The 13,045-nt window shown below is 44.3% G+C and overlaps 1 protein-coding gene across 4 annotated transcripts in view; it reads left to right on the plus strand.

Annotated features, from left to right (window-relative positions):
- Nucleotides 1-13,045, plus strand: part of Pld1 (phospholipase D1) — a 198,038-nt gene that overhangs the window by 94,754 nt on the left and 90,239 nt on the right. For all 4 annotated transcript variants that reach the window (XM_006232206.5, XM_063281317.1, NM_001399082.1 and 1 more), the window contains 3 exons: nucleotides 664-729; nucleotides 10,096-10,154; nucleotides 11,534-11,626. In XM_006232206.5, coding sequence (XP_006232268.1) covers nucleotides 664-729; nucleotides 10,096-10,154; nucleotides 11,534-11,626 — 218 coding nt within the window. The remainder of the gene's footprint in view (nucleotides 1-663; nucleotides 730-10,095; nucleotides 10,155-11,533; nucleotides 11,627-13,045) is intronic.

Raw genomic sequence — 13,045 nt, forward strand, 5'->3', positions numbered from 1 at the left:
AGCTAGCCTAGTCTATATGGAACCCTGTTTTCAAAACTTACCCATTAGGAGTAATCTCCTAGTAATCTATCCTAGTAATTAGGATAAGTATAGAAGATTGAAAACTCTGCTCTGGTCTTGTCGGCTTTAAGGTTAACCTGTCATCTTGGCCTAGGGGGACAAGCCTGTGGATATGCCTGGGGGGAATATTCTAGATTACGTTTATTGAAGTAGAAGATCCACCTCAGTGATTAGCATGATCATCATCATTCGGTGAGCTAGGATTCCGGACTGAATAAAAAGAGCAAGCTGAACCCCAGCCTTACTCACTCTGCATCTGGACTGCGAGTGCAGGGTGGCCAGGCAGCTCCCATTCCTGCACCACGGTAGACTGTGCCTCTTCAAACCGTAGGCCAGAATAAACGCTTCCTTCTCAGGTATTGTATCAGAACAATGACAGAGACAACTGCCAAGACCTAACCATATTGAAAATTAAATATTAATAGCAAGAAGAGATTTAACTAGCACTGGAAGGGAATGATGGGTATTGTGCATACTGCCTAATGATAGAGTGTAATAAAATGACTTACAGATGTTAAAATGAGACCTGATGTCATCGTCACAGCTGGAATTTTCTACAAACATGATTGTGTTTAACCATATCCAAATTATTTTTTATTGTAGAAGCAACTGGAAGATTACTTGACAAAAATACTAAAAATGCCCATGTACAGAAACTATCATGCCACGGTAAGTACTTCCTGGTGGTCTTCAAGGGACCTAGAAAATCCTAAAGGGTAGCTAACTTTTGGGTAATCCCATGAACATAAGTGCTTTCAGTTCTTGAGTTACACTAAATTAATGAATATGAAATTGCCTTGACAGTCTGGATCCGGTTTATAATGATGACCCTGCTCTTTGTCAGGTGCTGAGTAGATCTTGGTAATGTCTGTAGCAATGGAGTCAGATAAAGTTGAAATGCTCCTGTGGGCTAGAAATCTAGAAATCAGACCTTTTCTCCAGACAGGTTTTGAGTATGAACCAAAAAGCCTTTCAATGCAGATTTTCAAGCAGGGTTGTGTATCCCAGATTAGACAGCTTAATTCGATTGCCATCCGATTGGCTCATGCTTTCTTGTGATAGTGAGCAGCATGGGAAAACCAGGGAGAGGAAGCACTCTGCAAAAAGAACAGACAGAAGGTCTGTCGACTTCTGAGCCACAAAGACTGAGCCTGGGAGGGCAGTGGCCAGCCAGCAGGAGGAAGCAGGTTTTGCAATGTCAGCAAACAGAGAGCTTTGCTTTTGAGAGGCCCTTGAATGGGGACTAGGGTGTTTTTCAAAGATTAGCTTTCAGTTCTGCTGAGGTCTGAATAATGGCGAATGCCTGGATTATAATATTTCTCTCTGGCAGCACGGACTGTTACTGTGAGGTTGTCCACACAGAAGTGTTGCACGTAACTTGTATGAATCGGCATGGGTGCAACTTGGCTTAGAGAATGGTGGACCATACCCACATGAACTGAGGAAGAGAGGGGAACTGAGAGTGCTTGTCTCTGCCGTTTCCTGTGCAGGAGCTTTCCTACTGCTGTCTGCTGGTCTCCCTACACACACACACACACACACACCCACACACACACACACACCCACACACCCACACCCACACACCCTGAGCCAGGCCTCTGGTGCTTTCTTTTGTGGTGGTCTGCAGTTCAGTGCCCACGGACTTGGCTCTGGAAGCCTTGGAGACTCAGGAAATCTAGCCATGTGGGTCTCACCTGAAACTCTCGAGGAGGATGATGGGAAGGGTCTTCTTCCATCTGGTGGTGGCAAGAGTCACTTAATGATCAAACCCTGCTGATTTTAGGAGGAATGCAGAGCTCAGATGTATTTTCTGAGCTCAGACTTGATGCAGATTTGTGCAAATGTGACCTAACTGCCACACACAGTGCCTCCGCCCGCTGCCCCCACACACCCCGGCTCCCTCACTTCTCTTGCTCTTCTGCCCATGACTTGACCTGCTGCACCATTTCTCTTGGCCTCGAGTAGCATGGGTAGAGTTAAGTCTTCTCTTTCCAGCTGCCTTACTACATTTTTTTATTGTGGTCTTGAGTAAGAAATGGGTCTGTTTTAAAGGGATGTTTAGTTTAATTACTGTTCAGTTACAAAAATCTTTCTAAATTGAAGTCACATTGTATTTATAAACCCAAGGGTACCTTATAAGGACTGCTTTGGGAGGAGAAAAACCATCTCACCACCTGATAAATGTATCTTCTCCTCTTGTTTCTGATGGTTGGCCAGATAAGCCCTTCAACAGCTGAATCTGCCATGATTCACTGACATTTTCCTTCATGGTAAATTTCACCAGTCTCAAGACTGGATACACAGGCCGTATGTCATTTTGAAAAATCAGGTCACTATCTATGTGTTTCCTGTAATTGAGAAATATTAAATAAGTCCTATCTGCAAAGGTTATTTTCAATTTGTTAATTTATTTTACAGATGTAGCATGCTTATACTTTACAAAGCAAGCCTGCAAACATTTGAAGTTACCCTGAGTCTTTTTTGGCGTGGTAAATGCATGTGTAGGGGTTCATGTATGTGCATGTGTAGAAGCCAGGGCTTAACATCATAAGCCTTCCTCTGTCTGTTTCCCAACTGTCGTTTTGAGACAAGGTCTCTCCCTGAACTGGCAACTTACTCACTAGCAAGGTTGGCTGTCCATTGGTCTGGGATTCAAGGCATTCGCTGGCATAGCCAGAATTTTATATAGGTGCTGGGGTCAGAACTCAGGCTCTCAACTTTGCATGGTAAGGACTTTACCCATCACCTCAGCCCTAAACTCAGGTCTTTAAAACAAACCTTGGGAGTCCAAGACCTGCCCAAACCAGCTACAGTGGTGCAGCCTGTAATCCGGGAACTCAGGACCTAGAAGGAAAACGAGGGAATCACAAAGCCAACTACATGGTTTGAGGTCAGCATGGACTGATTTCACTGAGATAAAACTCCACCTCAAGAAACAAACAAAAAAGCCTACTGTCCTGGGAGCATGTTTTTGTTTTTGTTGTTGTTTTCTTTTGTTTTAACCAGAAGTTCGGTTAATTCTCATCAGGAGGGTTTGGTATGTAAATTACTACTCTATGGCACATTTTGACACAGAAAAAGGACTTTAAAGAGCCAGGAAAGATTTGCTGTTATAGTATTGGTGAGAGAGAATTAACCCAGAGAGAGCTGGGCTAGTTTTCAAAGCCCTGGCCTTTAGTTTGCTCAGAAGCTTTAGAAGCCAGCCCCTCCTGACCTCTCCTCTTCCTTTTATTATACAGCCTTTTGTTGACTTTGTGTGTGCAGATGACTACAGTGTCATCCAGGACCAGGAAGATTTCTTTGTCGTTACTTCCTTCTTGCTGCTCTGATAGAGTAGCCTAGCATTTAAAGGAACTCAACCTTAGGCTCCCCCAGGAGTTTACCTCCTTCATTTCTCCTTACTGATTTGTAAAATGGGAAAATGTGTCCAAGCAGAAATGCAGCTCTCACCTCAGAGGGAACAAGTGGTTTATCAGATACATTGGTGGGGACCACAGGTATGTGGGTGGCCACAAAGCAGAGACAAGTCTGATATAGGTTTAGGTAATGTTTGATGGGTTTCTCAACCTTTGGACTTGTGGGTGGCAAAGACTGCACTTGAAAGTTTTGATAGTCACGAGGAAGTTAGGTCAGACACATAGATGATGATGACTGGATTTCAAAGGGACATGAAACTGTCCAAGATAATTTGGCCCTGGTCTGCAACATTGTCTCTCTCCATAATTAGTTACTCTACCTTGGAGAATCCTTAGTGTGAGGACAGCTTTTCCTCCTTTCCATCCTCTGTTTTGAGACCTATCACAGTGGGTTTCATTTCCCTTGACACAATCTGAGCATTTTAGGTGCTGACTGGAAAATGCTTTTCTCCCAGGGAATTAGAGGAAGCCAGATAAGTAACAGTAAATGTGTTTTTCCCCCTTTAAGATCGAAATCTGGATATAGAACACAATGCCCAGTTTCCAAGAATAGGCCACGAAGTGATGGGAGCCCTTGGCAGGGGGCCCTCACTCTTGGTTAGTCCCTCCCTCCCTGCTTTCTTTCCAGGGTGGAGATTAGCTTGAAATCTTGGATAAAACACCATAACTCCCTCCCTGCCCCCAGATCAATAATTCTGAGTTCACTTCTCCCTCCCTTTGCAGGGCAAATAAAATTAAGTCCAGGAGAGGGATAGGTAAGGAATACAGAGGCACAGTTTCCATAGCAACAGAGAGAGGCTGTGTGGACTTGAAAGGCTGCATTTTCAAATAAAGTGGTGGGTGGGTGTTGTTTTTCCTGACCAGACCTTAGGTCCTGGAGGAACCATAGCCTTTGTCCAGTCTCTTTCTTCCCCCCATAGATTGGATGTCTTAGTCTCCCATAGCTGTGTAGGCTTATTTACATGGGAGGCAGCTATTCCTGGAGTACCTGTGCCTGCCTTTCCCCCTCTCTACCTGCATGTGGTCCTGCCAGAATCTCTTGTCCTCCTTGTGTCTTATGGCTTCCTGGTTGGGCATCCTTTCAGTATCGCTACTTGAGGCAAGAAAGGGATCTTTGAAGATTGCTCTCCTTTAGAATACCGGGATGGCTGGAAAAGACAATGTACACGTGATTGACAAATCCTCCCCACTGGTGTCAGGCTGTTACCTGGAGGATTTGTTGTTTGCTGGTTGGCATGGAAACCTGTGTACTCTAGCCTTTTAAGTATCTGGTATCTGGCATTTTTCTCCAGAGACCATTTTCTACTCAGTGCCAAGAACTATTTTTAATTGCATTGATTTGCAACTGCCACTTCTAAGATGAAACCAAGAGAGTATTGATTAGGGCTTTACCGAGTAAAGATTACCCTGGGGAATACTGCTCGGATTGTTTTTAAGCCTGAGTGGCCAGAGGCACCTTCTCAGCAGAAGGTCCAATTCTTAGCACTGAAGAAACACTAAGAAGGTTGAACAACATAATCTATTAAAAGATTTTGTTTTGCTTATGTTTTGCCTCCCATTTAACCTTGCCACATTAGCTTTCTATAGGATAAATCTGTATTAGAATGCTTATGGCTGGGGAAGTTTCTCCTCCCTCTCAAATGGTGCTGGCTCATCTTGAAATCTCTTTACTCAAACTTTTGCAAGCTATTAAGAAAAATCTTATTTTCTTTTTGGCTTGCAGCTCTTTATTTATTTATTTAATTTTTAAGTGTGTATGTGTAAATTTGGGCACATGTGCTCTACCACACATCCATGGAGGTCAGGTGTCTGTTCTTTCCTTCTACTCTAGGGGCGGGGAGGGGAGTTGAACTCAGGTCCTTAGACCAGTGCAGCAAGCACCTTTGCCCACTGAGCCATCCTGTTAACCCTTGTGTGGGCTTTTTGAAGTAGGGTCTCACTATGCAGCCTTGGCTCCTCTGGAATTTACTGTATAGACCAAGTTGGCCTTAAACTTGTAGTCATCATCTTTCCTCAGTTTCCTGAAGAAAATTCTAAATTTTAAATTCACATGCAAATGAGACGACTCAGTGGGTAAAGAGTACTTGCTACCAAGCTTCACCCCAGGGACTCACACACACAGTGGAAGGAGAGGAACCATTGCTAAAAGTTGAAATCTAACCAAAACTTAGGAGCCATGATGATTGAGGATACATACAGATACACACAGACACACACAGACACACACACACAAGTAATTTTTAAAAAGAAAATACCCGGGGTTGGGGATTTAGCTCAGCGGTAGAGTGCTTGCCTAGCGAGCACAAGGCCCTGGGTTCGGTCCCCAGCTCTGAAAAAAAAAGAAAAAAAAAAAAAAAAAGAAAGAAAGAAAATACCCAAGTAGTCCCTTGATTTTTTGGATTGTTTGTTTGAGACAGTGTCTCATGTAGCCCAGGCTACCCTCGTGCTTGCTGTATAATATTGGATGAATTTGGCTGAGTCCAAAGTCTGGAATTTCAGGCATGCAGTGCCACACCTGCCTAGCATTGTTTATCTGTTTCTGTTGTTTCTGGACTTGGATTGGGGCCTCCTATGAAGCCAAGGCTGAGTAGCCTCCCCAGTGTTGGGGTTAGAGATGTGAATACCCCCATGCTGAGCTTGCTTTCCTGGATCACCAAGTCTTATTCTTCTGTTTCCTAGTTCTTTGATGTTAAACAAATTAGTTCTGGGGTAGTAATGGTTTGTTCAGAGGCAAATCAGCATAGAGATTATCTGTGTGCTCCTTGGAGTTAAACTCAGAAGCTATGGTTTAGGATTCTCTGGATCTCATATTGACAAATATGTTATTTCTAAGTAACTACATTTTCCAGTTGAATTTTTTTCACAAATCAGATAGAAAAATGTGTAGAGTCATCATGTTTTACATGAGAAATGCAAATCTGAGACCAGGACTTCTAGAATCCTTATTTATAAAGTGCTGTGTGTGTAGATATATTTGGTGGAGAAGTTTAAAAAGTTACTTAAACCCCTTTTACATTTGAAACGTCTATTTTCTTCAAGAAAGGCACTCAAGACTTGAACCTCAAAAAAGTCTGGACAGATCTGAGACAGTTCTTATTTTCCTTTCAAGACTGATACTAGATTTTTTTTTTCTTTTCTTTTTTTCGGAGCTGGGGACCGAACCCGGGGCCTTGCGCTTGCTAGGCAAGCGCTCTACCACTGAGCTAAATCCCCAACCCCGATACTAGATATTTTTAAAATGCATATAAACATTTTAAGGAAAACTACTGTTTCCCTATGTTAATCCCAGATAGAAGCCAGGTGCCCCTTCCTCCAAAGTTTTATGACTACCCTGTGACTGGCTGCTTCTCCTATGGACTTTGCTGCTTTTTCTAATCGCCCATCTCCTCCCCATCCTGGGGAGGCTCTTTTCTGTGGAGGATTTCACTTTCTTATTCTCTGTGTCCCAAGGGATGACCTTGAACTTGGATTTTGCCGCCTTCATCTCCCCAGCTCTGGGACTGCAGATGTTCACCACCACCATCAGTTTATGAAGGGCTGGGAATAGAACCCAGGGCTCTGTGCTCGATAAGCCAGCACTCCAGTGATAGGCAAAGATAAGCTGGGAAGGTTGCTCTAACTGGCTGTTGCTGTCACAGTCCAAGGATCGCTGGCACACCTGGACTTAATGCGGATTTAAAAAAAACAACAACCTGTAAATTGGGCACATTCCTTGTTTAATTCTAGCTGTTGCAAGTGCTTTTTGAGACAAGCCCCTGGCCTATGTAAACCCTGCATGCTGTAAATTTCTCTTTCACTCCCCTCCCTCTGGGTTTGAAGTTTGCCCTCACCTTACTGTTAAACGCAAGGAACACATCTGTGTAAGACAGATGTTGAGCTGGGTCTGGGAGTGCACACATGATTCTGACACTCAGGAGGCTGAGGCAGGAGGACACACACGCACACACACACACACACACACACACACACACAGAGAGAGAGAGAGAGAGAGAGAGAGAGAGAGAGAGAGAGAGAGAGAGAGAGAGAAAGAACGAACACAGATGAATGTTGAATGAGGTAGTGACTGGTCTTGGTTGCTTAGCTTCCCTAGACCGAGGATTGGCAGATCAGAACCTTAGTGCCAGACTGAGTTCCCTGACTGACTGCCTTTATATGTTCTCTGTGTTAAGATAGCATTTGTAATATGTATTTACCTTTTTTACCAGGGACTCATGTAGTCCATGATGACCTCGATTTCACAGTCTAGCTGAGGATGACTTTGAAGGTCTGATCCCCCAGATTTTCCCTATCAAGTGGCTGAGGCCTGGTTTTATGCTTGTAGCTTGTGTTCATAAATTCTTACTTGATACAGTCACACGTACTTGTGCATCCCCTGAGTGTCCGTTACATTACAGGGGGGAAAGTGTGACTTTGTAACAAGGACTCAGTGGTCCACAGAGACCAAAAGATTTCTCAAGTTGTGTTTTGTTTTGTTATGAAGAATGTCTGGCTCCTTTTCGTGTTGGGAAAATTGTAATATCGAGTGACATTGAAGATAACACATGAAGAACCACTTAATGATGTGTGAGCACGTAAAAAGAAGTCTTAGTAAATGGTATCCGTGAGACTCTTGTCCTCCTTCCCACCTCACTGAAAGTGATTCCACCATGAGGCTGGGAGCTCAGACCTATGACCTCAGACACTTCCAGAAGCTGAGGAAGGAAAGGCTGAGGCCTGGGCTATAGAGTGAATCCAAGTTCAACCTGGACAAGTAAGGTTCTGGGTTCTGCCTTTTCCTCTTGGAGTGTCTGGAGAGGACCAGGCAAACTCGAAGATTGGGTAGGGTCTGTGGTCTGCTTCTCCTTCCGGGCCTGGAGTCTAGGTGGAATCCACAGAACTCTGGTCTGCCCAGGTACGCTGGAATAGTGTCACAGCTCTTAGAAAGGAGTAAGAGGTTCAGACAGCTGGTGTGGGGTTAATGTCTCAGTCCATGGGAGCCTGGCCAGCAGGTGGGTCCAAAGGTCCAATGGTGGATGCTTTGGGCAGAGTCTTCCCCCAAGTGTTACAGCTCAGTGAAAATAATCCTTGGTAAATAGCTTGTGTTCTTTATTCTATGTGGACAGGTACTATATGAACCTTTAGGAGTGGGGTGGGATTTTGGGGATGAATGCTTTCTATTGGCTAAGGCTAAGAGGCTGGGGATATTCTCTTTGCATGGGGAAGTATTTCAGGTGCTGGACTACATTGGTAGTCACCAGGTTATGTGCTCTGAGGCAGGCATGGAAACAGAGAAGGAGTTAGGCCCACTCCTGCAGGTCTCAGGATGAGATTTAAATCTCAAATTTTGAGATTTCTGGAGTTTGAACATGCTCTACTCTGCCAGTTTGAAGCCAGTTCCTCTGATAACATGATCCACATGACCTGTAGACAATTAAGTGAGACCCTGCTTCAAAGTAAAGAGACTTGAGAACGTAGCTCGGTGGTAGAGAACGGGCCTGGTGTGTGTGAAGATCTAGAGTCAAGCCCTAGTCCTGGGAGAAATTCTTCTGTATCTGATGCTCTTCAGTCTTCTCGGCCATGTGATTCTCATCCCCCAATTTGTTATAGGATAATCAATCACACTGTGGACCCCAAGATTGTGTTGTTCACTGGAAAAACCTAGCACACACCATTAATCCAAGAACTTTCTTGCTTATTGTAAACAGGATTAGAAAAAAATCAACCATAGGTCAAGAGGCAGAGAAAGCAGCCAGTTGACCGGAAGTGAACATGGGATTATTGGGAAAAACACAGAGTAAGAGGGAGTCAGGAGGACAGATACAGAGACACAGAGGAAGTAGAAGGGAGGAGCATTCAGTTTGAAGGAGGTTTTGGGGAAGGGATGAGAAAGGGGATTGCTTCTGGGACATTGGCTGAGGAGGAAGGTCAGCTGCGTGCTTCCTCTGCCTCCCTGAGCTTGCAGGCTTTCACCCCAGCATCTAGCTCCCAAGTCGACTTTGGTAAAATTGAATGATTGCAACACCCTTTCCTCCTTTTCTCCGCAGTTATATTGTCCTTTTCCATCCCTTGTCCCTCACTTGTGTGTGCTCAGGCTTATCTTCTCTTCTAGACGCCCCCTCACCCTTCGTGCTTTATTTTGTGTACACTGTGCCATGAAACCCTTTCCTCTAATAACATAGGAAAAGGGGTGTGAGTAAAGCCCCCCTCCACAGCCTCCAGAATGTTCTCTCCATCCCAGGATACACAACACTTTCTTGATTGTGCTTTAATTCTACACATCCTTTTCATTATCTTTTTATCAGAAACAAAGTCTCTCGTAGCCCGGGCTGATCTTGAACTCACTGTGTAGTCGGCTTAACCCTGAACTCCCGATCATCCTCTTCCCATCTCCCAAATGCTGTATATCAGATGTACACTACCATGCTGGGACCGTGTGCTTTTGCTTAGCACTCCTCTGCAATGCTACTGCTACAGGCCCACCCAGCCTGCGGAGTGAACAAATGCATTTATGCCTGGTGGCATGTTAATAACCCATGAATGTCTTCTTCTCCTTCCTCCTCTCCTCCCTCCTGATCCTTTTCTTTCCTTCTGATCTATTTTGTTTTCTAAAGTGTTTTTGTATTCTTGTTTTGTTTTTTAGACAGAGTTCCTTGATGTAAGCCAACTGTCTTTTATCCATGATTTGGGACCAAAGGGCCTGTAAGTTCCAGGGTTGGGTCTTTATAAACAAGAATAAAGAGGTTGGCGGGTTTGAGTGCCTGATGCAGCAGCTGGTGACATGACAGGGGATCTAGGCCTTCCTGGGGTTCTCCCACCAGACTTCGAACTACAGTGAAGCTCTTATGTGAAGCAGAGCGCCCCCCGTTCAGGAAACAGTGGCTGCAGCTAGCTAGCTCATTTTTCTGGTGTGCTGACCATAACCTACTGTAGCCAATCAGTGGGAATGTTCAATACACAGTCAGGAGTGAGGGATTAAATACACAAGATGCCTTCTGCAAGCTGTTTACAATTCCTCTTGATAGTTACTTAAAAATAATACCTTGTGAAATGTTGTATAAATAAATATACAGGGAATGTATTCAGTGGCTATTTTCCCTTCACAATAATAGGGTTTGCTCATATAAAGAGCTTACCTTTGTAAATGATTCTTAAATTAATATTAACTATGTATATATGCATGTTTGTGTGGGGGTATTTGCATATACATGCAGGTACCTCTGCAGAGGTCAGAAGAAGGGTATCTGATCCCTGGAGTGGGACTCACAGATCCTGTGAACTGACCAGTGTGGGCGCAGGTCTTCTGTCAGAGCAAAAACTGAGCTGCTGCTCCAGCCCCAGAGCTTATAGTTTTAATTTTAGCTGTGAGCAATGCCAGAAGTTGTTTCAAAATTAATTTTTGTCTTTTTAAATTATTGTTATTGTCTATCTTTGGAAATCAAGATATTACTTTTTTTTTTTTTTTGAGTTTCATGTAGCCAAGGTTTGCCAGGAATTCTTTTATGTAGCTGAGGACAACCTTGAACAATTGATTTTCCTATCTCTACCACCACCCAAATTCTGGAATGATGGGCATATGTTACCATGCCAAGCTAAAAAAGTCACCACTTGAATAACCATTAGCTTTCGTCTGCTTTCTTCACACGGCTTGGTAGATAGAGATGTGTGTGAAGCCGTGTGAAAATGTGCTGGATTCAGAGAGGGGGTAGGGCCCACTCCTCTTCTCAACTGCAGCCACAGGGGCTGCCCCATCCCATTGCAGCTGCACCCACAGCAGCTGCAGGGAGGGCTTAGCATTAAGGTCAGAAGACAGGGTGCAAAGATCCCACATTGTATTGACAAATCCCTGGTCCACAAATGCAGAAAGGGCTACATTTGACTGAGGGGCTTGTAAGAGTCTCTGCTGGTGTGCCCAAGCTGACCAAGAGCAGTCAGCAAGTGGAAGGTGAAGATTGGGAAGGGAGAGAGGAAGTTATGTGAGAGTCCATAGACGGTGTATATGGTCCCAGGTTGTGAGGCTGAGCCAGCCAAGTGTGAACTGTAAGGGTGAATGTGATGGCCTACTGTGATGTCTCCTTCAGGGAAGGAATGATCATGAAAAGATCTGGGGGACACAGGATACCAGGTGTGAATTGCTGTGGCCATGGAAGAGCCTGCTACCGGTGGTCAAAGAGGTAGGACTTGGACTTGGGGATTTTGTGTGTTTGGTTGAATAAACTGATCATTTGGATGTTTGAATCCTAGCTTTGCTTGATTGTTTTGAAGTGTAGTTCAGTCTGGACTCAGCCATTATGTGGTCTAGATGAACCTTGAACTCCTGGTACTCCTTTCTCTGCCCACCAAGTGGGGCATTACAGATGTTTACTACCATGCTCAGCTCTCAGACGATAGGATGAAATTTTAAAGTTAGTTTTTTCTAACTCGGCTAGCTCCCAAATGATTGAGACAAGACCTTTTGAATTATTCAATAAGCTTTAGGCACAATAACTGAGCAGCTATTTCTAATACTCTATACTTTCTAGCTACTTCCCCAGCTGTATGCCCCAAGTTTCTTGCAGTTTGAATTGCCCTGGCTTGTTCTGTTCCATGTGTGTCCCCGTGATGAACTCCCTTGGTGACTCCTCTTCATGCCCAACCTCATGATGACCTTCTTCCTTTTCTCCACCTTGTAGCTCCTCTTTACTGGATCCTCACCTGCCTTGCGGCCAACTCCTCCCTGCCTCTTTTCTCTCAGGCACCTGGCTGGAACTGGAAATCCAGTCTGTCTGTTTCCTCTGCCCAGTCATTGTCTGTTCAGCCTTTTACTAACCAGTGAGAGATAACCAGGGAGCATTCTTTACATTGACACAGGAGATTCTTCAAAATTCATTACAGTGTGTATGTCCAGAATATAACTAGATCTTGGGGCACAGAAATCAGCATCTGAATACACAGAGTACAAGACCAACTCCCAACATCAAACTTGATCTTGCCACATCTGGTTAGAATATAAGCAGTGGTTTACAAAAGTCAGAGACTCGCACTTGAGTTGTCTTCTTACCTTAAACTGTTCAGAGCCTTGGGAAGAGGCTGACCTAAGGATACGAGGGTGTGGGGGAACTAGTTACAGAGACATTCTCAGGAAGCTGTAGTTGGGGAAGACAGCTAGAAAGAGCAGGGACGGGAGCCCCACAAGGTCATGGATGACACAAACTCGCCATGCAAGTAGGAAGAGGATGGAGTTATAGGGTTTGGGGTGCAGCATTGGTCATGGCTTCAAGAACCCAGACAAAGGTTCTGAGCTTTGACACCCTCGGAGGGCTAACAATGGAGAGCAGGGGAAGATTTTGTTACTGATACAAACTTTGGAAGGAATTATGTTTCAGTTTAAGAAGACTATGATTCTTCCTGGAAGGAAATTTTGTCATTTTAAGTTTGGCAAATATTTGGGCGGAGCCTCACCTCCATGTTTGCATGCCCTGAGTCACAGCTGAGAAGGTTAAAATAACAGACATCATTGGCAGATGACAGTGCTGACAGGACAGTGCTAGTGTGGAAGGTTTCCATACAGGCTGTCAACTGACAGTAGTAATGGGAGTTACTTCTAAAGGTGA

Source organism: Rattus norvegicus, chromosome 2 (genome assembly GCF_036323735.1).
Source record: "Rattus norvegicus strain BN/NHsdMcwi chromosome 2, GRCr8, whole genome shotgun sequence".
Lineage (NCBI taxonomy): Eukaryota > Metazoa > Chordata > Mammalia > Rodentia > Muridae > Rattus > Rattus norvegicus.